The sequence below is a fragment of the Heloderma suspectum genome, chromosome 1 (genome assembly GCF_057233095.1).
Source record: "Heloderma suspectum isolate Gila_16-S chromosome 1, 16-S_ref, whole genome shotgun sequence".
In the NCBI taxonomy this organism is placed as follows: Eukaryota; Metazoa; Chordata; class Lepidosauria; order Squamata; family Helodermatidae; genus Heloderma; species Heloderma suspectum.
Window position 1 is genome coordinate 305,263,191 of NC_139458.1, and position 26,361 is coordinate 305,289,551.

General features: G+C 42.6%; 2 protein-coding genes across 3 annotated transcripts in view; one reads left to right on the top strand and one right to left on the bottom strand.

Annotated features, from left to right (window-relative positions):
• The window catches only part of NT5E (5'-nucleotidase ecto), a 51,525-nt gene that overhangs the window by 18,846 nt on the left and 6,318 nt on the right, over positions 1-26,361 (top strand). The window contains exons 3-6 of the mRNA XM_084827037.1: positions 6,940-7,128; positions 13,314-13,511; positions 14,124-14,278; positions 24,768-24,876. Coding sequence (XP_084683163.1) covers positions 6,940-7,128; positions 13,314-13,511; positions 14,124-14,278; positions 24,768-24,876 — 651 coding nt within the window. The remainder of the gene's footprint in view (positions 1-6,939; positions 7,129-13,313; positions 13,512-14,123; positions 14,279-24,767; positions 24,877-26,361) is intronic.
• The window catches only part of SNX14 (sorting nexin 14), an 88,919-nt gene that overhangs the window by 2,921 nt on the left and 59,637 nt on the right, over positions 1-26,361 (bottom strand). The gene's annotated exons all lie outside the window — the stretch shown is intronic.

Genomic DNA, 26,361 nt, shown 5'->3' on the forward strand with positions numbered 1-26,361 from the left:
CTTGCACAAGACATCTCTGGATCGAAACTGTAGTCTCCATATGGAGACTACTCCAAACTGTAGTTTCCATGTAGTCTCCAACACCACAATCCTGTCCCTGCAGTGACTGAAGGTGCTAGCCTCAGGCTGACATACGTATGTTGTGGAACTGACAGGCCTTATTCTGTGGCACTTCACCCACTAATTGACATTGTTCTGTGGAAATCCATAAATACTCTGCACTGTATCACACAGACAAGATAATTAGCTACACCAAAATAACCACCAGATCCTAGTTCCATAACTGGAGTCTTTAGCATGGATTAGAACCCCTGGATTCACCCATTTGTATAAATGCATTACATTTCTACTCTCTGGCCAAAGATCTGGGGCTTTTTTAGTCTGTGCCTTTTCCTCCAAAACAGGGGAAAACCACGAACTCATCTTGTTGAAACAGCACAAGAAATTTGCATGAGCGATTAATTAATATCTATGACTGTACAAATGCAAAACATCAGGCTGAGAATCCTGCATTTACTATGAGTTAAAGGGAAATGCCATTCTTTACTCCAGAACCTGCAGCAAAAGGCTGTTGGCTCTACTAGCTGCCATATGGTTTGCTGGAAAGCTCAGCCCCTTGAATTTCTGGGAATTCTTTCATGTATTATCATATTACAATGAAATCTTCAATTGGTGCAAAATATTGCAGATAGGCTCCTAACCAGTATATGATATCATGATCATATCCCCCCAATATTGAAAGTTCTGCACTGATTGCCAGTTGTTTTCTGAGCTTAGTTCAAGGTGTTCGTTCTAACCTTTAAAGCTTTTTTTAATGATTATTACTACTACGAATAATAATATTTCTATACCACCCCATAGCCAAAGCTCTCTGGGTGGTTTACAAGGATCTAAATACAGTATACAGAGGTTAAAAGCTATTAACATAAAAAAAACACAAACAGACAATATACACAAAGACAACATATCTCTTAAATGGCTTAGGGCTTGGCTTTTTGAGAGACCACCTTCTCAGTATGAGCCTGCTCAGTTATTGAGATTAGCAGGAGAGGCCTATTGAAGGTACCTTTGCTTCTAGAGTCCTGCTTGTCTGGCATGAGCTGGGAGGGGTTTGGAAGTGGCAGATGTCCCTCCATTTCATTCTCTCCCCCCACGCCACTTAGGGTTCACTTTGTAGGATTGCAGCTTTAGTAAACCAATACTGTCCTCAGTAAACCAATACACGAATTTTTCGGGGTTTGTGGTCAGGACACATCCCCAATTTTAAGATATAGTGGACAATGTAAAAAGCATTCCAGTAAATGATAGTACATATTCAGCATTTCCCCCCAATTTGGCAATAATTTTGGTCATAATGCACTAGAAAGTTCACAGTTGAAATCATTGCAGAGCATGGTAAAAGTGAGACTGAAAATATACAGGAGGTAAGGTGTTGGTTTGTTTTTGTTTAGGTTAAAGAAAATTATGACTGCAGTCATCATGATGCTTGGGATAAATTTCACTGAACTCAGTGGAGCCTAGTTCATAGTGAATGTGCATAGGATCATGCTGCAGTTTGCTTATAAACTACTTGTACCTTCCCTGATGGTGACTCTGCTGTGGCAGGAAGTGGGAGAAGAGTTAGAAGCTGAGTACTTTAGAAGCCAGAGTGAGCCATGAAGAATGAGAACCCAGGGTGCTGATCAGGTTTTCAGCTTGGACCTGCAGCAGTTGCACATTGACACAAAGATTTTATGAAATAATTGTATTGAATCATTGTATTGAAGTTTTGTATATGTCATAATATAATAAAGATAAATAAAGCTGAAAAATCAAGGAAGACTTCCACCTATAAATTCAGCAATACATAATTAGTCCAAAAGTATTCATTGGATAATATATGGAAGTCAGCAAACGGGGAGAATCAGATGATATATGACAAAGCATTCCAAATGATTCCACCCCTCTCCATCGAACCTTTATACCATGTTTACCAAATACATTTTTTCTCAAGTTGCCAACATACAGAAGTCTATAATCCAAAGTCTAAATCTGTATACACAGCAGTGTACCGGTTTTCCTTTTATGGTTGAACGATGCCTTTTTAGTGGCAAAAAGAGCTGATTTAATCATAATTCCTGTGTTTTGTCCAACTTGCACAGTAACAGAAAGATTCCTAAAATCCCTCGACTGAACATACCATGCTTAAAACCAGATTACAATATTTGAAAACCTCCTACCAGGACAGCATGATCTTAGAACAGTCCCCCAACATATGCCTAATGAGACACTGCAGAACATGCAATGCTACCATTACTTTTTTCTGAAATACTTTGTGCCACCGATTTAAGGGGGCCCAGTAAGCTCTAAACAAGATTTTTTCTATTATAAGTCAGAGCCTATATCCACTGATTGACATGTATAGCCACTCCACCATTTGTTTCCCTAATTCCCCTGAAGAGATCTAAATACAGTTCTTTACTACTTTTTAGACTATTTTGTTCCTTAAAGGAGTTACAGTTTCCATTGTGAGATATATCTAACCTACATAAAAAGGAAGGAAATAAACTGTTGCTGCTGCATAAGAGATTAGGGGGAATGGGGTGTAGGACAGAATGAAAAAATTCACTAAGGCTGCAATCCTATACTCACTTCCCTGGGAATAAGCCCTATTGAACTCAGTAGGACTTACTTCTGATTAGACAACCCAAAGATTGCACTGTAAGGTTGCAGTCCTCTACCTACTTGCCAATTACTGCTCAAGCAGAGGCAGATTGTCTCAAGCTGGGAGTAAGACCCATTGAATTAAATGGAGTTTACTTCTGAGTAGGCATGTATAGGGCTTCACTGTAAGGGTGGAATGTACACACTTAACCTGAGAGCTAATTTAAGGAATTAGCCTCAAAGAAGGAACAACGGAAGATCAAAACTGGACTGAGATAACATCCACCTATCACAGGTTCTCTTTTTCAACCTCACCCCATTTTCTAAAAGCAACTTATTATTTTTGAATTTTGGAATAGGTGCAGCTAGAATTCAGCAGACATTCTAGATTAGTTGTTTTGCTCCCTCCTTTTCAGGCTCTTTCTAGTGTTCACAAAAAGAACAATAGGGCAGCTATCCAAGTTACTAAGTAAGCCCCCTTGGAAACACAATTCTTGTATATTACAAATTAATATTAACTTTTATATGCAGGCTAAAAAATGATCTGATCAGGTAGCAATTCAGACAGTTTTATTTTTCTTTGGTGGGGTGTTATCCGGCCCCAAGAAACTTGAAGATTAACCGAAGCTTTTCTGTTTCATTCCAAAATGTGTAAGGAGGTACTGATTACTTGTTAGTAAACTGCTACAGAAATACTTTAGATAATTAATGAATAATTTCCATATCTGTTAAATACTGTGACTGAGGATTATAATGGGAATGCAGTTTCCTGGTTGCCTCCTGACCTTCAGAAGATTAATTAAAAGTTTCTTGTTTCTGAACCTGTTTGGGAACAGGATGAGGTTGGATCTTCTATATATTTTTGTAAAACCAAGTCTTGTGGCACCTTAAAGACTAAAATAATTATTGTGGCATAAGCTTTCATGGATACAGTCCACTTCATCAGATGCATGAAGTGTTATCCTCAATTGGCAGGTGAGGGTGGGCATTGTAAACAGTGAGGGAACTGAGATGCAGATTGTACAGACAGTGATATTTACAACCAGCTGGATTGATAACTGGCAAGTAGAGGGAGAAAACGTGGAGGCAGTGACAGACTTTGTATTTCTAGGTGCAAAGATTACTGCAGATGCTGACTGCAGCCAGGAAATCAGAAGACATTTACTTCTTGGGAGGACAGCAATGACAAATCTTGACAAAATAGTTAAGAGCAGAGACATTACACTGACAACAAAGGTTCACATAGTTAAAGCAATGGTCTTACCCATAGTAACCTATGGCTTTGAGAGCTGAACCATAAGGAAGGCTGAGCGAAGGAAGGTAGATGCTTTTGAACTGTGGTGTTGGAGGAAAATTCTGAGAGTGCCTTGGACTGCCAGAAGATCAAACCAGTCCATACTCCAGGAAATAAAGACAGACTGCTCACTTGAGGGAATGATATTAAAAGCAAAACTGAAGTACTTTGGCCACATAATGAGAAGATAGGATACCCTGGAGAAGATGCTGATGCTAGGGAAAGTGGAAGGCAAAAGGAAGAGGGGCCGACCAAGGGCAAGGTGGATGGATGATATTCTGGAGGTGACGGACTCGACCTTGGGGGAGCTGGGGGTGGCGATGGCCGACAGGAAGCTCTGGCGTGGGCTGGTCCATGAAGTCAAAGAGTCAGAAGCGACTGAACGAATAAACAAAGTGGCCATTCACAAAACAGTTGTTGGGTGATATCACTGACATCCTTGTATTAATGAGCTGCTTAACACATGCAGTATGATCAAGGTTGTATCCAGTGGTGTCAATTCTGCTACTACAAAGCATCTATTGTTTGTGGAAACTATCATGCCCTACCTGGAAGAGGTTTTGTCTGAGGGAGGAGGAGGAGAACCAGCACAATGGGCCCCAACCAGAGTTACACAAGGAACAGGAGGCCTCAGCAGACAGCCCTTCCCTGGAACCATTGCAGGGGCAACCTAGCTCCTCCCAAGCAGGTCCTGAACTTCCCAGAATGCAGGAAGCAGAGCCTGAGATAATTCATCCCTCTGAGTGGCATGGAATCAGTCATGACCAGGAAAAGAACAAAAGGAAGCCACTGCCTGAAACCTCCCTTAAAAGCAACATGCTGATTAATGACCAGCTATAAATCAGCACAGCTGAAGCCAGCTCACTGTGGCAAACAGTGCCTTAACCTCAGTGCTTCCCTTCAAGATAACAAACCTTGCAAATTCCTAGACCTTTGGCTATTCATCTAGATCATCCTCCTGGATAACCACTGACTGGCCTTGACCCTTGATGAAACTGACTCTTGTGGATTGGCCTCTTTGACCTCACCTTTGCCTGTTCCTGCAAAACCGACTTGGAATTCCTGTGTATGACCCTGGACTGAACTGGCTATTCTCTTTCTGTTGCCCCTGGGACTATCTGTGCCTTGCCCAAGGTACTTGCTGGCACTGAAGCAGGACAGAAACCCTATTTTCATCCTTGTCTGTCGAATCAATACTTGGATTCCTCTTGTACAACAGCTTGCAGAAGTGTTTGTACAAGTGATTGCACAACTCATTACGCTACAAGGTGCTTGCTTGCACTAGCAGTTGGGCAACTGCTAGTGGAATGCCAGCATTGTACTTTTACCACTAGCACTACCTGAGATGCAACCCATAGCTCGCCATTCATTCTTTTAATTGAGATTATGATTTTATTGTGCTTCTATTGTAGCATCTTGTTTTTATTTATTGTAAAAGCCACTTGAAGAGCCCAGTGGGCTAGGAATGTAGAATATGAATATGGAAAATAAGATAAGTAGATTTTGCTGTCTGCAGCATTCAGTAATTGTGTGGTTCTTTTTTAAAAAAACCTAAATACTACAATCCCCACTCCAGGAAAATACGTTTATATCCCCACCATCAAATTCTTGTACAAATTACATCTTTCTTCATAACTGTATTTCAGTGTTAGTGAAACACTTGATACAAATGTGAAAGGGGATTACTTGGTCATAGAAATCATGAACACAACCCATGTACTACTATGCTGATTCTGCTTTCTTAGTAGCCCTGTGCAGTCATTCTAATTGTGTGTAATCTCTCCACGTGACGAAGGGGAGCAGGGATGAATATAGTAGTTCCCACACATACACACTCCATTGTGTCCTCAGCACTTTCCATGTGTAGAGAGTGACTGCCTGAAGCAGAAAGCTGCCTTTATCTGTGGAAGCTCTCCATATATTTAGAACGCTGGAAAAGCAGGGTGACAAGAATTGTAGCTGAGGGGGCAGAGCTCTCCACTTGCCACTCTTCGCAAGTAAAGCAGGGCTGGGCAACTTATGGCCCTCCATATTTTTGGCCTGCAATGCCCATCAGCCCTAGCCAGCATAGCCAACGGGGAGGGATTGTGAGAATTGTAGGCCAAATCATCTGGAGGGTCACAAGTTGCCCACCCTTGGCATAAAGACTATTCACAGTTAGAATAACTACATAAGGCTAGTATCTCATAGGATTCAGGTGTTGCAAGTCAGTGGCAAGAACCTATGCAGTAGCTCTTGGCTGACAAATTGTATATGGCCAGGCTTAAGGTTCCCAGTTCTGGCACAAGAATACACCTAAATACCTTTTTGCCAGAATGGGATTTGTTCCTAGCTCCAGTGCAGCAATACCCCCTGTCTCACTAGTCTGGCACATATGTTTTCCTTCTGTCTCAGTGTTGTTCTAAGTGCCATACAAAAGGTACTTGCGCAATATGGAATGGGATGGTCTGCAGTTGTATCCTACAGCATAAGAACTACTGGAGCAACCTGTTGATGACATGACCATTGGCCCCTTTCAAAAATATAATTAGGGTTTGCCTGGCAAATGGATCAGAGTTAGAAGTTTATACTGCTTGTACCAGCTGTAGCATCGTATGATTTGTGCAAAAACACATATTTTCACTCACATGGCAACAGCAAGTTATTAGGCTGAGCTGCATTGATTTTGACAGTGTTCTCCTGGCAATGAATATACAATTAGTACATTTTAGAGCAGTGCAGAAAGATACTCCGCCAGATTAAACACTCGAATCACTCTCTGCTAAAGTGACCAAACTATTCCCTGTCATACAACACTCCAAAGAAATACAGAGCCAGCAAAATTGATGATACATCAGTGTGACTTCCATTGCTTGCGAGAAACGTCTTACACAATGAGAATAGATAGTAGAGAACATATTTTTCCGTAGATAGAATATGGATGTTCTTGTGCTGTGGCAAATCCTGTTTTGTGAGACTACAGTAAAATACACAATAATATGCTCTTTCCCCTGCATTTTTAGGGCAGGATTTATTCTTTGAAGATGAAATTGCAGCATTGCAGCCACATGTAGACAAACTTACTACTTTGGGAGTCAACAAAATCATTGCACTCGGCCACTCTGGTTTTACTGTGGACAAAAGCATTGCTCAAAAAGTGAAAGGTGTGGATGTTGTGATTGGAGGACATACAAATACATTTCTGTATACAGGTATGTTATTTGTTCAGCAAAAGAGGGCTTCTGGTTCATAATTTAAATTTTCACACTTGTAACATAGTGCTAAATATTTCATTCCTCATGCCTAGATTCAGTGAAGGAGATGAACATGTGTATGCAGGCGTCAGTGTATGCATCATGTTGCTGTCTGGAACACAGGAATAAACTGGAATGCACATGGGCATGTATTGCTATCTAGCTATGCTCTACTGCTTCCAGTAAGAAACACATTCCAAAAGCCCTTCCTCATCCCCATTCTGGCATATGGACAAAACCTTGGAAAGTTTAAGGTTGAACCTAAGCAGATTAAAAGGTCATTAAATGATCAACAGCACTTCTTGTAAATTCAGTTTTTGTGTGTTCTGTTTTTAACACCTAGACTTTGCTTTGGCCACAGCTATATTTTTTTTATTCAACAGTTTCCTTTTCTCCTCAGGAAGTGGTTGATGTTCCTTTGCTTTTATGCACTAAGGATGCTGAACCTTTCTCCAGTGGCTTTTAGAATTATGATACGTATGAATCATGTCTTTTTGCTAGGAGTTTTTTTCTGCCCATATTTATGCCACTGTGAACCATCTCTCTGCTATCTTACTCATTTTTCCCAAGGTTTGTTTGGCCATCTACCCTCCACCCCATTTTAGATACTGATTTATAGTGAGAATAACAAACTTGCCTGTATCTGAAATGTTAAAGAACTGTGAAAGAGAATGGTTCATTTTAAAAGACTTGAGAAATAGTGATAGGTGAACTCCCTCCACTTGAATCAAAATTAGCTTGGTAAATTGAGCTTTTTCAGCAAGTGTACAGAAAAAAACTTGTTGGCTTCCCAAGTGTTCCTTCCTGACCTATAATGTCTTGTCAAATGGTGCCATGCACAAATGCCTTAAATGTTTTGAATATACCTACAAAGCAGCTGGCTTTGGAAACGTGGTATGTTGAATGCTAGCCATGCATGTGCAGAGTATTATTTTACATTCTGATTTGGAATGTAACATTTTGGGGAAATGGTGCTTGATTCATAATACGACTCAGCATCACAACCTGGGCAAATGTATTCTGGACTGAGTCATTACAAATTCAGCAGCATATCTGGTCAGAAAGAGCCTGTATTAACATCAGTTGTTCAGTGTGGAATTGATTTAGGCCGCAATCCTAAACACGCTGACTAGGGAGTCAGTCCCATTGAACATAGTGTGGCGTACTTCTAAGTAAACATAAATAGGAGTGACCTGTTAGAATGACAAGAGCCATGCTGGATGAAACTCGTCCATCTAGTCCAGCATTCTGTTCACACAGTGGCCAACCAACTGTCAACCAGGAACCTACAAGCAGGACATGAGTGCAACAGCACCCTCCTACCCATGCTCCCCAGCAACTGGTGTACAAAGGCTCACTGCCTCTGGTACTGCAGCCATTGATAGCCTTTTCCTCAAGGAATTTGTCTAACCCCCTTTTAAAGCCATCCAAACTGGTGGCCATCACTACATCCTGTGGTAGTGAATTCCATAGTTTAACTATATGCTGTGTGAAGAAGTACTTCCTTTTATCTGTCCTGAATTTCCCACCAATCAGCTTCATAGGATGACCCCGGGTTCTAGTAGTTTGAGGGAGGGAGAAAAATGTCTCCCTATCCACATTCTTCTCACCATGCATAATTTTGTAGACCTCTTTCATGTCTCCCCTTACCCTCCTTTTTTCTAAGCTAAACAATCCCAGCTGTTGTAACCTGCTCTCATAGGGGAGATGCTCCAGCCCCTTGATCATTTTAGTTGCCTTTTTCCACACTTTTTCCAGCTCTACAATATCTTTTTTTAGAACTGTACACAATATTCCAAGTGTGGTTGCACCATAGATTTGTATAGGGGCAGTATGATGTTGGCAGTTTTATTCTCAATCCCTTTTCTAATTATGCCTAACATGGAGTTTGCCTTTTTTTTACAGCAGCTGCACACTGGGTTGACATCTTCATTGAGCTGTCCACCACAACCCCAAGATCTCTTTCTTGGTCTGTCACTACTAGCTCAGATCCCATCAGGCTATACTTGAAGTTGGGATTTTTTGCCCCAACATGCATCACTTTACACTTGCTTGCATTGAACCACATTTGCCATTTAGATGCCCGTTCTCCCAGTTTGGAGAGATTCTTTGGCGCTCCTCACAATCCCTTTTTGTTTTAACCACCCTAAATAATTTGGTGTCATCCGCAAACTTGGCCACTTCACTGCTCACTCCTAATTCCAGATCATTTATGAACAGGTTGAAAAGCATTGGTCCTAATACAGGTCCCTGTAGGACCCCAGTATTCACTCCATTGGAAGAATTCACCATTTATTCCTCCTACTCTCTGCTTTCTGTTCTATAACAAGTGACTGATCCATAAGAGGACCTGTCCTCTTATTCTCTGACATGGCAACACCCTTCCGTTGCTGATTCCTGCATTTTAACTCACTTCATTGTTCCAGCATGCACTTTTTCTTGGTGAGAATATTCTTCCTTGACCTGCTGATGATGTTCAGATTTCTATTTATCTTTTGTCACACTGGAGAAAGATGTCCAGCAATCCATGGAGGTACAGCTGTCATTGCTGTGTAGGCGCTTTTGCCCATGTTAATATTCCAGTTTGATTTTGAAAGGCATGCTGTATTTGACCAACCACTACCATCTACATGTCAAGTTTTCCAGCACTGTTAACAAATGCATTTGAGAACTGTCCAGGAGTCTAGTTTTGGGACAAGTAGTGATGTTAGTGCCAGCATTAACAAAGAATCATTCATGGCAGTGAGGTGCTGGCTGGCTGCTGTGGAATAAAAAATCTAGTTGCAATTTTACCAGGGCGCTCATCAATGCCCTGGTAACGCCTTCAGGCTGAAAAAATATTTTTTTGCCTTAATCCCGGGGGGGGGGGGGTGTTCTCAAAAGGAACCTACTATCTTTGGCAAACAAAACAAAACAAAATAAATAGTGGTTTCTTGGGGTGGGTGTGTTAACAGTGTGTTAGTAAACAGAGAACCTGACCTTAATCATTCCCTTCTCATTTTGGGATTTCCACTTTACAGTTTAGTATTTTTCCATATCAAAATAATCTGGCTTCCTCTGGACTCTAGTTTTGCAAGGTAAAATAAAGGTGGTGGTGGGGAAACACCTCAGAGACTAGAAGGCAAAAAGAGAGAGTGAACTCTTTGCAAGAGCTACACCAGAACCATATTTTGCCTATCTAGCACCTGAGTTCGCTCTCTCTTTTACCCCCGTAGTTTTGCAAGGCCAGGATCCAGAGGGCAGCATGCAGTGCATGTTCTATGCATGCATCGGCTTCTTGCTGCAGCCCCCGTTTGTCCCTGAGGATCAGGAAACCACCTGAAGTGGAATGCAGTTTGTTTTTGTTTCACCTTTCCAAGGTGGCAAAAAATAACAAAGAAAAAAGCTGTTAAAACTAAAGCTACAATCAAGAATAAAATGCTTATAAACTGGCAAAAAGCAAAAACAACCACTGTAAAAGCAGTGACTTCTTCCCCATTAAAACAGGAGTGGGGAACGGTTTTCTCCCATGGTTTGCATTGCCTTGATTAAAACCTCTTGGTATCTGCGTTGCAGCAGTGTGTGAGGCCGAGACAAAAGTGGGCAAAGTCAAAGCCCCAAAGTGGGCAGAGTTAGAACTATAAGCTTACTCATCCCATTACAGCCAGTTGACAAAAGGCAGCATCATTTTTTTGCTTGGGAAACTAGCCCGAAGGTTGTAATTTTAAGAAACTGACAAGAGTGCCCTGCCCAACAGCCTGCCTTCTGTCACTCTGTGATTAAGTTCTTGAGTGCCTTCCCATGTCCAGCCCTCTCCTTCTGGCAAGATGTAAAAAAAACCCTCACCCCACAGATATAGGAACTCTTTAGATTTAGGCACCAGATTGGTTGCTGGCACCTTCCCAGTCTGTGTGTATGTTAAGTGCATATTGGTGGATGCCCATGGATGTGTATGTCCTCTACCACCATTTCTAACAGCTGCCCCTTGATTTTCTTCAGTCTCACTGGCCATCCATTGGGCACTCCCAACCTGATGCAGAGAGGGGCAGCCAACTGGCCAGCTGTGGAGAACAGGATTGTTTTCAACTGGTGCCTAAAGGCTAACAGAATAAGAGCTAGCTTGGCGAGATAATTCTGCAACCAGGGTGCCACAATAGAGGAAGTCTACTCGCAGTCCCCACTTGCCTGACCTCAGTAGACAGGTGCAACCAGTGTAGGGCTCCTGAAGAAGATCTTTATGAAGGATGCAGCCTGGAGAGAGGTGGAATACCCTCCCCAGGAAAGTTAGGTTAGCTTCCTCCTTAGGGTCCTTCAGATGGCAATGTTGGTGAGGACAGTATTGTTCTGCTGAGCTTTGAACTGTTAATGCCACTTTCTGCTTTTATCATTCATCCCTCATTTTAAAATATATTTTAGGGTTTTGAATTTTAATGTATTTTAATCTTTGTATTTTTATTGTACATTGCCTCAAGCACTCATTGAGTGGGGGACAATCCAAAAATATTCTAAATAGATAAATATGCAGAAGTGATTTCTGCTTTCTCATGGGATTCTAGGTGATAACAAAAAAAATGAACTGGGAAAAAAATCTGCCTAAAGTTTGCAAAGCACCATGATTATAGTCATGGGAAATATAGCTTCCCCCAAGGCTGTAAGAAGCCAAAGGAAATCTGACCACAATGTAAAATTACAGTTTCAAACTGTATCTCTGGGTAGAGAGTGATCTCAGACAACAGGAAAATATATTCCCAGTAAGTAAAGGACATTAAGGTCGCAATCCTATGCATGTTTAGACAGGAAAAAGTCCTACAACTCCCAGCACTCCCCAGCCAGCATACTGTAGGACGTTTTTCTGTCTAAACATGTATAGGATTGCACCCGAAGATTGTTTGTAAAGACCCCGATCCCCATCAGGCAGTATGTTAAGGAAAACCATAGTAACAGATTCCTTCACAGTAATCAAGTCAGTCCAGACTCATAATGCTTAGTATATCAGGAGATCACCTTTCCCTCCTGGACGGCTATGTTTATTAGAAAAAAATCTGCTAAAGATATCGAGCTACAAGTGAAACAAACACCAAACAAGCCAAAATGCATTGAAATAACATTTTCTAATAAAAAGATGTATAGTACATTTCTTTGAAATTAATGTTATTTGTGTGTGTGTTGGGGGTGGTGGTGGTAGGCATGTGAATGAGAATGTCTAACAATAATCACTTCATTCCCAACTTGAGATGTATGCATTGCCACAAAAATGGATGAGGTGAATTGCATTAGACTGGACCTAATGGAAAGAAAAGTTCCATTGTCGCAGCAATGCAGTGACATAACAGACAAGATAACATAAAGAACAATATAGTTACAATGGCTATTATTCTACACATCTGCAAATATAACTGTGATCATAGGGGAGCCTTGTGTTTTTGAGATTTCTATAGCATCTGCTCACATTGCTTAACAGGAAACCCACATTTCAGCTTAAAATTGGCTTGCCTCTTCATCCCCACAAGAAGCTGCAGTAAAGACACTTCTGGCTGTGAATGCCTCTCCCCCAACTACATGTATGTGGCTTCAAAACTGTAGCCCGAATTGCTAATGCTGAGGATGCGAAGGGTATGGTGTGTGTGCGCGTGCGTGTGTGCTTGCATCTGTAGTGGTGGTAATAGCCAGTGGCATTTTTTTAAACTGGAAAGCCAACTTTGGAAAGATGCTGGACTCACCCTGCATCATTTGTATACTCAAAATGCAGCTAAGGCTGGAGAGCAGAGTGGAAACCTCTTATTGCTCTGGCCAGTGACTGAGTTGGGTGGGAGCTGAGGAAAGGGGAGCTGCCAGAGGTTCAGCCTAAACACCCACTTTTGTTGTTCTGAATAGGAGGCAGACATGGGAAATTTCAGAATGACTCCTCCAGTGAGCTGTTGACATGGGAAAGAAAGGGGAAGGAGATGTTCCGCCCCACCGCAGCTGACTGTGAGCACTGTGATAGCTTGCCCAGTTGCTGGATGCAAGGTCCTTCCTACATCAGATGTTGCACACCCAGCAGTTTCTTTTTGCACACAGATCACTGTCAATTGGTGCACCTGTCGATAATCAGTTTTCCGTATGTGTGTACTGTGAAAGCTAGGAAGGGGGAAAGACCATTCATGCTCTGGTGATTTTTACAGGCACCCCACCTTCAAATGATGTACCAGCTGGTGATTATCCATTCATGGTGAAGTCAGATGATGGGCGCCAAGTGCCTGTTGTTCAAGCTTACGCTTTTGGAAAATACCTTGGCTATTTGAATGTTACATTTGATGATAAAGGAAATGTAGTCAGAGCAGCTGGAAACCCTATCCTATTAAACAGCAGCATCCCTGAAGGTATGGGAAAGTGTTTGGAAGTCGTTGTCTGCAAGGCCACCTGATTGTAACGTGAAGTGTAACATGAACTCTTGCCTTAACAAAAAGTTCCTCCTCCTTTACTGTTTCATTTGGCAAAATAAACTGACATCATTATAAATCTACCTTTTATTAATTAAAAATATATTTATATATAATTTATCTGGATTTAAGATACAAACTTTAATTTTTATAGGAACACAGTTTTTTTTACAGACAGGTTCCAAAGAGTTATTCTTGGTGCACCCAACGGCTTGGGCACACCTAACGGGACTTTTTTCTGCCATAACACAAACTGTTTTTGAAAGTCCCTTGTTTCTAAAAATGGTTTACTGTTTTTCATGTGGTACGGGAGGGTTGCTGTTCGAAGAACACAAAACTAACCCCCCAGTAGCCCATATGGAACCGATTTTGTGATTCTTTGGGTCCCAGCTGTTAAAAGATGGAAATCCTCAGTCTACTCATGTTGTTGGTGTTGTTCTGGAATGTGAGTTTCTGTCGAGTGGCCTTCAATGCAAAGAAAGCGGAATCTATGGTACTGCTGTGCTGTGGATAAACAGAGTTGCTATTCTCATCAGCCATCTTTTGTTTTAGATTTGGCTGTGAAATCAGAAGTTGACGATATGAAGACTCAACTCCAGAATTTTTCTTCCAGGGAAATCGGGAAAACAATTGTTTATCTAAATGGTACAAGTCAAGCATGCCGCTTTCAAGAGTGCAACATGGGAAATTTGATTTGCGATGCTGTGGTAAGAAAGTAATATTCTAGGTTACAGATAATTGGCTCAATATTTGATGGCTTTTGCATAATATGGTAAAGAACCATCTCTATACTTTGAGATGTCATATCGGTAGACCACAAACTCCTTTGATATAGGTGTTATGGGATTCATTTATTTCTGTGACAGGAATTCATTTATGAGTGTTTACATTAAAGATCAATCTGATTGGATTTTGGAAGATTGTTCAAAAAGATAATTTCCAAAAGATTTCCTTTTGGGAATGATCCTGACAGTTCATACATTACTGTGGCTTAAGAGCACTCAAGTACTTTACTGTGGGCTGGATCCAAAGCAGATAGAAAACAGCCATTAATGCTGTTCCAGAAATGTTTGTATAAGAGTTTATGGCTGTAGTGCGATAATAGGAGGGTCCATAATGGCGCTTATGTTTCCACTTGTACAAGGGGTTGCACTGAAACAAAAGCAAAAATGTATCTTTGGATTTGGTTTCACTTTTCTGCTCGCAGAAGAGCTGCTTTACATATTGCACTAGGGTGCTGCACAAAAAAACACATTTTTCGTGTGGAGTGGCACCTTGGGAACTAACACTATGTATTTTCCATTACTAGGTTTTTACATAGATGAATGGGTGTTTGTATTCTGGATATTACATTCTTTATAAATACTGCTTTCTTTTAAGAAAAGAACAGCAAAAAACAAGCTTTCTTTATGCTAGCCAAACCCCAAAGTTTGAATCTCACTTTTGGAGCCATTGGTTTAACCGTTGCGTGTGTGTGTGTGTGCGTGCGTGCGTGTGTGTGTATATATATATATATATATATGGATGGAGGAATTACTATTTGGAGGTGCACCATTTGTCAAACTGTCTGGTTAGTAGTCTATAGTAAAGAGACAACTGTTGGGATACAGACGCCGCGCAAATCCAGCATAAGAAAAGGTTGCCTGAATTGGACCGAAGGCCTCTCTAATCCAGCATCCTGTTTCCCACAGTGGCCAACCAGATTTCTCCAGCAGAACATGAGGGCAGGAGTGCTTTTCCTACTCAAGAGATGCAGCTGAGTAGATTTCTCAGGGAATCCTGTTCTAACTCAATCAGTTGAGTTCCAGTTTGTGTTTTTTCTTGTCTGGGGAAGGCCATTAAAGATCCTGGGTGATGAGCACTTCCAATCAGAAAGACAAGACACTATGGAGGCTTATTATCTTTGATATTAATTATTAAATTTATCTCTCATCTTTCCCCCAAAGTGCTCAAGGTGGTATTATATGGTCATCACCCTCCCAACATTCTGTCCTCACAACAATCCTGTGAGATAGGCTAGATGAAGAGATAGCGACTGGCCCAAGGTCACCCAGTGAGCTTCATGGCTGAGTAGAGGCTTGAACTTGGGTCTCCTTGGCATCTGGCATGCTAACAACTATACCACACTGGCTTAAAACTGTGTTTTTCCCTTACTGAAAAGGACAGCTCTTGCTTTTCACTTTTCAGCCCACTTCCAAACCACCACGCCCCTTTAAATATAAGATTGAAGAATGGGAACGGGTGATTGGCAGCTTTGCATGCCTTCTGGCTAATATCAGATTCTTGGCATTAGTTTGATTTCTGGCCTAAGTAAAATGCTGTATCTTCACTTTATTATAACTGTAATTACTTAGCACCATCAATGTACATCACACTTTTAAGCAATAATGCCCCTGCCTCAAAGAGCTTGCAGTCTAAATTCTGACAGGGAGAACAGAGAGATGGGAGGGAAGGCAAAAGAGAGGCAAGGTAACAGTTTGAATATGTGCGAATGCACTTAGGCTTCATTTCAGTTGAAGGTGAAGTCTAAAGGGCTTCATGGAAGATGTGGACTTTGTGACCATGATTGCGAATCTCCACTTGGTGATGAGAAAGGGAAATTGTATTAAACCTTAGCAAACCTTTGTGTAGACATTGACACTATTGATCAGGACGTGTTGTTGGCAACATCACTGTAGAATTAGTCAAGTGTTCTCTCATAACAAAAGCCTGAGATAGCCAGAAAGATGCAGGTCCCAAGCTTTTAAAGGGTTAACACCTGGGGGGAAACAGTCACTTGTACATACCTTCCTTTTTCCTTTTAGGGTTGCCCCCAGGCAGTTTTTCTTAGGATCTTAGGAATGAAATGTTCTTGTGAATGTGACCTTTTTTATTATTAATATACAACAACTTGAGTTCCTGGTTTTTTAAAAATAATCCCTTGTCTATCCTAAATCTTATTAGTCTCAAATAGTGACTTCCTGAAAACGACAAATCTTAAACAATGCTAAGTGTAACTAGAAATACCAGGCAGCTTCACATTCATGGCTTTGGTTTTAAAGGCGGGGATGTGTGGATTATGGGTGCCATGTGGAAACTGCTTTAAATTGCCACAAGTGGGGGTTGTCAACATATAGGGAGTCACTTGCATGCAGCAGCTCTCCACATGGACTGAGCTGTGCAGAAATGGCAATGAGGGGGAGGGAGGTTCTGCAGTGGCATGGAAAAAACCACACCAATCTATGTGGTAAACCATTTACACGTGAACAGCTACAACGTGGAGTAGTTTAAAGCTTTTATGTGGCACCTATGATATGTGGAAAACAGAAGGAGGCGGGAATCCAAAGTAGAACACAAAGAAGAGAAACGGGTTCTCAGGATGTAAAAATAAGTTTATTGTAGGAAGCCCATTACATTTCAACCTGTTTCTTATTTTTTGGCCTTCTTCAGGGGGCTGTAACATTACTGGTAATACAATTACCATTAACATTGTCCTATTTATAAATGTTACTATCGTTAATGTTACAGCCCCCTGAAGATAGCCTAAAAATAAGAAAAAGGCTGAAACGTGTTGGGCTTTCTGTAATAAATTTATTTTTGCATCCCGAGAACCCATTTCTCTTCTTTGTGACCTATAGTATGTACACTGGCCTTTACAATGTACTATTTAAGTGTGCAGACGTCCTGGCTATTTTGATTCAGAAACTTCTAAAGAATCCAGGGAAGGGAAATTCCTCCTAGTCTTGCATAGCTACCTTGTGGGGGGAAATGAATTTAAGCATCGCACCATTAAAATTAATTAGATAGCAATCCAAGCTTTACCATCCTGTTGTGGAAGTCTGTCTGTAATTTAAGTGTTATCTACAGGAAGTTGCTTGACTTGGTTGCACATGTCATTTTGCTTAGATCCATGAACAATGATTGACTAGGGATGATATTAGATTGAATTGACTGCGCCCACTTGTTCAAACAAAGGCAAAATCCACTCTAAAGCTAATTAACAGTAGACATAAACTTTGACCACAGATTACTAGATAAAAACTGATTAGAATGTCTCGCAGTTGATTTAATGATCCCCCGTCAAATTGCAATCTATTATTTGTATGTACACTTGTATTTATAGAACTATTTAAAAAAATGTTTGTTCGTGCTTCTACTCAGTCTTATGGGAAAGGTACAAGTGATTAGGGTTGTCTCATCAGGTTTAAATACAGAAAAACAAAACCTTAGATTCAAAAGCTTCCATGACATCCACCAGATGGCCATTAGAGGAGGCCCTGCTCCACACTTCATGGCCCAATCATAGCTGCACAAGATGCAGAGTGCTTTCTCACATTCTTCATGATTCCACGGTGAAGAAATCTCTTCAAATTTACTCTTACCATTTACTTCTCTTTACAAAATCATCTTATTATTTTTTCTAATATGCACAAACAGTAGCTCATGATCTGCCTGTTTCAATTTTTCTCAGGGCCTCTCTATGGAGAGACAGTCATGGAGGAGTCAGTCGGTGCACAATGGATTTCCCAGCTGTAGTGCACAAACAGGATGTGTTTTGTCCAAAGTGGATGGTTTCTGTGCCAGCATCACTGGTACTTTTGGGATATCATTTGTGATGTCATTTGCAAGCAAGCTCTTCCCTTTACCCATCTTACTTAAATTCCATAGCTTGCATAAATATTGGGGAAGCGCGCACACACACACACACATTTAAAAATTTCTTGAGGATTGTACAGTTCCCCATGCCTCTGTTTCCCAATATATTGTATAGAAGGTGTGTGTTTGATCACCCCTTGCCCTCCCAGGATTGCTCTTGCTTTTGATATCTCCATATCTGGGGTATGAAAGTGCATTTTCAGATTATGTTTCTGAAGTCATTCCTAAATTTGTCTCCAAATTTTGATGCTCCATAATAAATAACTGAGCTCAAACAGCAGCAGCTGGAGGAGAATGGGAATGACAAACAGTACAGTTACTTTGCCAAAAGGGATAGTTACAATTATTGCATGTGTGCATTGTGATTTCATGGAACAGGATTACACACAAAAAGTCATTTTTGTACGGACTGTAAGAATTTAAGCTAAAGGCAGCTTATTTATTTTATTTATTTCTTACATTTATATCTTGCTCTTCTTCCAGGGAAACTGAAGCAGTGTTTATGGTCCTTCTCGCCCCTCCTCATTTATTCTCATATCAACCTTAGAAGGTAGTTTAGGCAGAAAGATCCTGATTGGATCAAAGTCATCCAGGCTTCCCTGCTCCAAGTCCAGCACCCTTATGCACTGTACCAGGCTAGGGAACTTGCAGCTCACAAGATGTTGTTGGAGTACAACTTGCATCACCTCTGCCCATTGGCCATGCTGGCTGGGGCTGTTGGGAGTTGGAGTCCAACAACATCTGGAGGGCCAAAGGGTCCACACCCCTGCACTATACCATGAAGGACAGCATAATGAGTTAAATGAGGCAGGGGAGTGCTTGGGGTGTTTGTACAGATAACCTGCTTAAAACCGAACTTTCAGAGATTCTCTAGGAAAACTGAAAACAGAATCTCTACCCTCCTGCCAAGTGAAGAAAGCCAACAAGTCACAGGAGCATAGGAGGCAGCCTTATACAGAGTCAGACCTTTTGTCCATTTACCCCAGTGTTGTCAACACTGACTGGTAGTAGCTTTTCAGGGTTACAGGCAGGATTTTTTCTTAGCCCTATTTGGAGATACTAGGATTTGGGACCTTCGCACATTTGCTCTTCCACTGAACTGCATCCCCTCCCTGTGGACCTCATGCTCATTAATTAGTTGATTCAGCCATATCTTTTAAGCAGCACTTGCCATAGGTTTTCCTCCTGCGGAGCCAGCTTGCCTGTTTTCCCAGTTTCACAGTGCATTTGACACAGGTCCCCTGAATGCTAATCTCAGTCATCTGTCTTGCAGTGTCCCATGAGATTTGTTATGGAAGGTATACCAGGGCATGTGCCCTGAATCTTCTGAACTGTGCCCCAGGGACATCATCTCCTTAACACAAGCCTTCATCTTCTGTCTGCCTCTTCCTTCAGTAGCCTTGCTTTGACTAGGAGACCTTAGCAGACCAGTAGGGAATACAGCATAAAGGCAGCAACCTTTTCAACTATAGGAGACGCTGGCACCTTTCCTTCCACAGTCTGCCGATTGCCCCCCCTACATGTCTACTGTCCCTCCATATGTGCCTATAGCAACTAAAGTGAATGTTCAATATACATGCATAACAAGTTGAATTTCTAGTAAGGAGGTATATAGGGATGTAGATTAGACAGTGCCCAGATTATGGTGGACCCCCCCCCAGCTCTATAATTTTCATATAACTTGCATGTTTCTCACTGGGGCAAAGAAATTGGCAAAAAGTATTATTCTAAAGTACTTGCTGGTGTGTGTGTGTCCCCCCGAACATTCCATGTAAGACCTTTAGTGTTACATGCACATTAGACCTTTTTATTATAGGCTGCTCTCTGCTCCTTACACACCCACTGCTGGGAGCTTGCTTTCAATGAAAGTTTGAAGAAGGAAGGGGTCGGGGAAGAGGAGCTCGCTGTGAAATACTGGAATTTCACGGCATCTGATTTTCTTCCCCCATACTGGAACTTTTGCCTCCTTCAGAAACTCACTTGCTCAAGCACAGCGGATGTAACTAGCTTCTACATGCTCCTTTCCCCCTCCTTCACCTTAACTCTTTCCTTATAGCCATAAGCAGGTTATACCAAAAGGAGGGTTAGGACTATGCGACCTCATGTTCCAGGAAGTGTTTGGGAGGCTGTGTGGAGAATGCCTTATGGTGCTGTCAGCAGGTTCAGGGCTTTTAAATAAGTTACATTTTGAAAACAGGAAAGCCTTCAGCCACCTCACCTCATAAAGTTATTCAAGGCATGTACAACCCTTCCAAATTCCTCTGAAGTTCCCTCCTTCTGAAAGGGGCTTGAGGAATTGTTTCTCTCCCCACTCCTTATGCAATCACCATTCTTCTTTTTCTTCTCCCCCCCCCCCCAGCTGGTGGGTTCTGAACTGTATTTGACTTTATACAATCAGCCAAAAGGAATGGGTTTTCTCCTCCTCCTCCTCACCCAGCTCTGGGCAAAATGAGTCCACACAGTTGCAGAGGAAGAAATCTGGGGCTATTTTGTTTGTCAGCTGCCATTATACAGCAATGGAATAGCAAGCTTTAATAAAAACTGGAGTTAATTGGCAGCAGTGGGGAGATAAATACTGCTCACATACAATCCTGTGTATTACTTCCAGGGAAGTGTACAGAGAATTGCAGCGTAAGTTACTTTTGTAGTGTGGTTTGCTGCCTTACCTTCAGCATGTTTACTCTGAAATAAGTCCCAAGTTGTGAGAATGGTAATGCAGGCTTAATAAACTGTCTACCCCATTCCACTCCACTGACTTGGCTACCCTTTCAACCCAATCATATGCATATTTTGTCATGTGTCATTTTCCTTTTTGCATGGACTCTAGCTTTACTGGAGAGGGAAAGTCATTTGGTAAATACTCAAGAGGTACTTTCCTCATAACTGAGCCCTAGTATCACAAACAGACTACTGGGTAGAAATCTGGTAAAGTCTTGGCACAAATTAAGTTATAGGGAGGAGACAAGGAAAGCTTGCCATAACAAGGAGGAGGTAGAGTTGCAGAACACACACACACACACACACACACACACCTGTTTTTATGAAGAATTGCTAGAAGATGGGAAAATGAAGGGGGGCTGCTGTGCGGAGCAGAACAGAATGTATGTGATCGGATTGTAGTTTTCTTGCAGCAGGTGTAGTCAGTGCTCAGTCTCTAAAAAGGGAATGCTGAGGATTTAATCTGTATGGAATTTATTCCATCACTATTAAGTGTGTGTGAAGTGCGAGAGACTGCAATTGCTCCGTGGTGAGAGAAAAGCATTCTGCATATGCTCAAAGGCACTCCTTTTTTCACTGTTATTTTTGCTAACATTGGTAAAGTTTAAATAAATTCTAGTAGTTCTAAGTATGTGCGGGTGTACAGAGCTAGAGCTAGATATACGCGCACACGCTGCGTTGGGTACAGATTTTGGCATGCGCAACTGGGCTGATGGGAGCAGACTTTCCCACAGCAAATGTTACACAGAGGGTCAGGGGACCCTGCTGAATGGAGTGATCCAGGGGTTCCCTAAAGATCAAGTAGAGGGAACTTTTAGGTACCTAGCAATGCCTTCTGCCCCCACTCCCATTTTTAGGTAGGCTTGACCCTTTTTTCATTTGTTTAGTGCAGCATGGGTGTGGATTTGCTTGAATGGTTGTCAGTTGCTTTATATTCAAAGCACATATGAAACAAAGACAACGGTGTTGATCTATGAGGGAGGGAAATCCAAGATTCATAGTTGGGCAATACTTTTAGGTTGGCCCTAATAAAGATATTGCCTATCTGTGGATTTGGGGTTTGTTTGTTTTTAAAACAAGAAAAATGCATTTTTGCAAAACTGCTTCTGTGGTTGGGCTCGTGGGAGGTGGGGCTTATGATATTGCAAGTGCCAGTTGTTCAGTGCTGTGCACAGCCAGTTTCTACTACAAACTGGCAGCATCGGTTTCATAGAATCATAGAATAGTATAAAATTGTGGTTTTAATGTTCTATATATTTTAAATTGTTTTACTGTGTGCTGTTTGGTTTTAATTTTTGTGAACTGCCCAGAGAGCTTTGGCTATTGGGTGGTATAGAAATAGAAGTATTATAAAAAATAAAATAAAAAAATAGTAGGATTGGAAGGGGCCTACAAGGCCATCGAGTCTAACTCCCTGCTCAATGCAGGAATCCAAGTCAGAGCATCCCTGACAGATGGCTGTCCAGGCTCATCTTGAATGCCTCCAGTGTGGGGGAGCCCACCACCTCCCCAGGTAATTGGTCCCACTGTCCGTCAGGAAGTTTTTCCAGATGTTCAGCCGGAATCTGGCTTCCTGTCACTTGAGCCCATTATTCTGTGTCCTGCACTCTGGGATGATCGAGAAGAGATCCTGGCCTTCCTTTCTGCGACAACCTTTCAAGTCCTTGAAGAGCGCTATCATATCTCCCCTCAGTCTTCTCTTCTCAAGGCTAAACATGCCCAGTTCTTTCAGTCTCTCTTCATAGGGCTTTGTTTCCAGTCCCCTGATCATCTTCATTGCCCTCCTCTGAACCCTCTCGTTTGTCTGCATCCTTCTTAAAAGATGGTGTCCAGAACTGGACACAGTACTCCAGATGAGGCCTAACCAGTGCTGAGTAGAGGGGAACTAGTACTTCCTGGGATTTGGAAGCTATGCTTCTATTAATGCGGCCCAAAATAGCATTTGCCTTTTTTGCAGCCACATCACATTGTTGGCTCATATTCAGCTTGTGATCTACAACACAAGTTTCCCCTGAGCTTGAGCTGCATACATCCTGTTCAACTCAGAGAATGCACTTCTATAACAGAGATTGACCTCTCAAACAACGTTAAAAGGTAAAGGTGTCCCCAACCAGTCGTGTCCGACTCTAGGGTGCGGTGCTCATCCCCGTTTCTAAGCCGAAGAGCCAGCGCTGTCCGAAGATGCTTCCGTGGTGATGTGGCCGGCATGACTGAACACCGAAGTGCACGGAACGCTGTTACCTTTCCCGCCGAAGCGGTACCTATTTATCTACTTGCAATTTCTTGCTTTCGAACTGCTAGGTTGGCAGGAGCTGGGACTGAAGACGGGAGCTCACTCCGTCACGCAGCACTCGGGTCTCAAACTGCTGACGTGCCGACCTTCCAGTCTGCAGTTCAGCGTCTTAACCACTAAGCCACCGCGGCACCGCAAACAATGTTAATGAAGTACAATAGTCATACCAATTTTATCAGGATCTTTTGCTTTATAGTGAGACTTCCACAAGCCAGTGATGCAGAACCTCAGGCCAGTGTTCCAAATCTGGCCCTCCAGGGTTCCACAGATGGCCGGCCACACACCCTTTCCTCCAACCACAGATGGTGTGGTGGTTTCCTGGCTTTTGCACTCCCCCTTCCCCATTGTAGAGGGTTGAAACACCTCTCTGAAGTCTTAATTCCTGGCAATAAGAGCTTTAAGCTAAAAGAGGCTTGCATTTTGGGTGCTTTGGCCCCACCCACTGCTAGGATGTGGCCCCCAAGAGCAACTTTGAAAATGAACCTGGCTCTTGAGCAGAAACCTCAACACTCCTGCTGTAGTGGGTAGAGTGCCAGACTATGACTGGGGAATCCTAGACTCAAATTCCCACCAAATCATGAAACTCCGTGGGTTGCCCTCGGGATAGCTGCTTTCTTTCAGCCTTCCCTCCTTCACAGGGGTTTTTGTGCAGGTAAAAAGGGGGAAATGGGGGAACACGTATGGCACCACGAGTTCCTGGGAGAAAGGGTAGGTGGGTGGGTAATGAAATAAAGAATAAACAGGGGAGGTTACCCTAGCAGTCCACAACCTCCCCTGCACATGTAACCATGAACTGGAATCACTCTTGTACTCACCATTTCATTACTTAAAGCACTCGCCATCTTTAGAGGTAAAGGACTCCAATTAAAGGCACTTAAGCAGACTTCCACTCGTGCAATGGGACTTCCCCTTCCCTCTCCTTCCTGCAGCCAACTTGCTTCCTCTCCAGATCTGCTCTAGAGTCCCCAAACACTCTGGGAGCTGTAGAATCCATTCCAGCAGCAGTGTCTGTTGTCTCCAGCTTCAACACAGCTGCATACAACCAAAGGTTTTTTAAAAATTTAGTTCAGGTATGGGGAACGTGGCCTTCCAAATGTTACTGAACTGCAACTCCCATCGTCCTTCATTGGCTATGCTGGATGGGAGTTGTATTCTGCCAAGATCTGGAGGGACATATTCCCCATCTCTTTAGTTCCAGGTGTGCTCACACAAGTCTGCTCTTAGCATTTTGCAGGAAGGAACGGAGAGGCTCCTCCTTCGGGCTGGCTGTCCCAGCAGTTCCTGTTCTCTTTCCCAACTCTTTCCTCTTCTGTATGCTTAGTTCCATTACTTATGATACACGCACAGTATGCGTAGATTTAGCATTTGTTATGGACTAATAAGCCTGTTTCATGATTTGAGCATACTTTGAGATTCCAAGAATGTGCTTCGAAGTCTTTCAGTTGTTTTTACGGTGCAATTGCTGGTCTGACTTGTTGGGAGTTCTTGAAGCTAAGCTATAACAAAAAGACTGAAAATGATAGAAATTATTTTCTTTGTGAATGTTTTAGGTGTACAATAACCTGAGACATCCAGATGATAATCAGTGGAATCATGTTTCGATGTGCATCGTAAATGGTGGTGGAATTCGGGGACCTATTGATGAACAAAGCAATAATGGTATATCTAGTTTTACAGATATTTTTAGGAAATGCTCCTTACTTACATTTCTATCAATAGCTAACTAGTTTTAGACTGTAATCCCATGCATGTTTAGACAGAAAGAAGTCCTACAACTCTTAGCATGCCCCAGGCAGTAGGGATGTACGAAAGGGACTTACCTGGTCCCGCAGCTTGCTTTGCGGTGGGGGGGAGGCGCTTCGGTTCTCCCCCCGAAGTTCAGGCCAGGGGGGGAGGCGCCCCGCCTCGCCCGGCCGAAATTCAGGCGGGGGGGGAGCCGCCCCGCCTCATCTGGCCAAACTTCAGGCCGGGGAGAAGCGCCCCGTCTCCCCAGCCACGAAATACAAAAGTAAAAAAACAACAAGACACACCCGTGATAGACTACGTAACGATTTACGTAGCCTATCACGGCTGACTTTGGAAATCTAGCCGTGATAGGCTACGTTAATCGTTACATAGCCTATCACGGGTGTGTGTGTTTTTTTACTTTATTTTGTAACGGCGGCGGCAACAGCCGGTTGGAAGACCGGCCGCTGCCCCCGCCGAAACGCCGCCGAACTCCCGCCGGGACCCGCCGCCGAGAGGGACATTCGAGGGAGGTAAGTCCCATCCCGGGGGGTGACGGCGGAGAATTTCACCAACAATTTCGGGGGGCCGAATGTGTTGGCATTCGGCCTCCCCGAGATTCGTGGAGAAATTCTCTGCCATCCCTACCAGGCAGCCATGTTGGGAGTTGTAGGACATTTTTCTGTGTAAACACAGATGGGATTGTCCCTTTTGGGATTCTTATAATTTACCTTTGTATTTAAACACGGTCGTGTTTTTCTTAGGCTTATCAGACTGTAAAGATGACTTTTGATGACTTCTCCCTCCTCTACCCCCCTTTGAACATAAAATTTTGTTCTCCTTTGTTATTTTTTCTTTGAATTTTGTACTGTTAGCTATGCGACAGTGTGATATGGCAGGGTAAGACTGCATAAATAAATGTAAAATTCTTACTCTCTGTCCAACGAATTCCAGGTAGCATAGACATGATTGTCACATTGTATCCCTTGCAACAAGCTTGTGACATAGGCTGTTCTGCAAGGCTGTGCAGACTAGGGCTGTGCAGGACTGCCCACGCCGACACCCCCGATCCACCTCAGAGGGTGCTTTGGGCTTCCCAGGCAGGCTTAATTTGCTCTGGGTGCTTGCTCCCCCCCAACCCACATTGCCCGCTCCCACTGTGCCATGCAAGCCCCCAGCTCCTTACCTAGGCCCTCAGGACATGCGCCAGCTGCCGTCTTCCTGTTCCAGGGAGTTGCCCTTTTTAAAACAAGTTCAGATCCCTGCTCAGCTGAGTTCAAGGGACTCAAGAAATAGATCCTGCGCCATTTGCACTGGATCTATTTCCGGAAATACAGGGAGTCGCTGTTTTAAAAATGGCAATTTATTGGAACAGGAAGACGGCTGCCAGCGCACATCCTGAGGGCCCAGGTAAGGAGC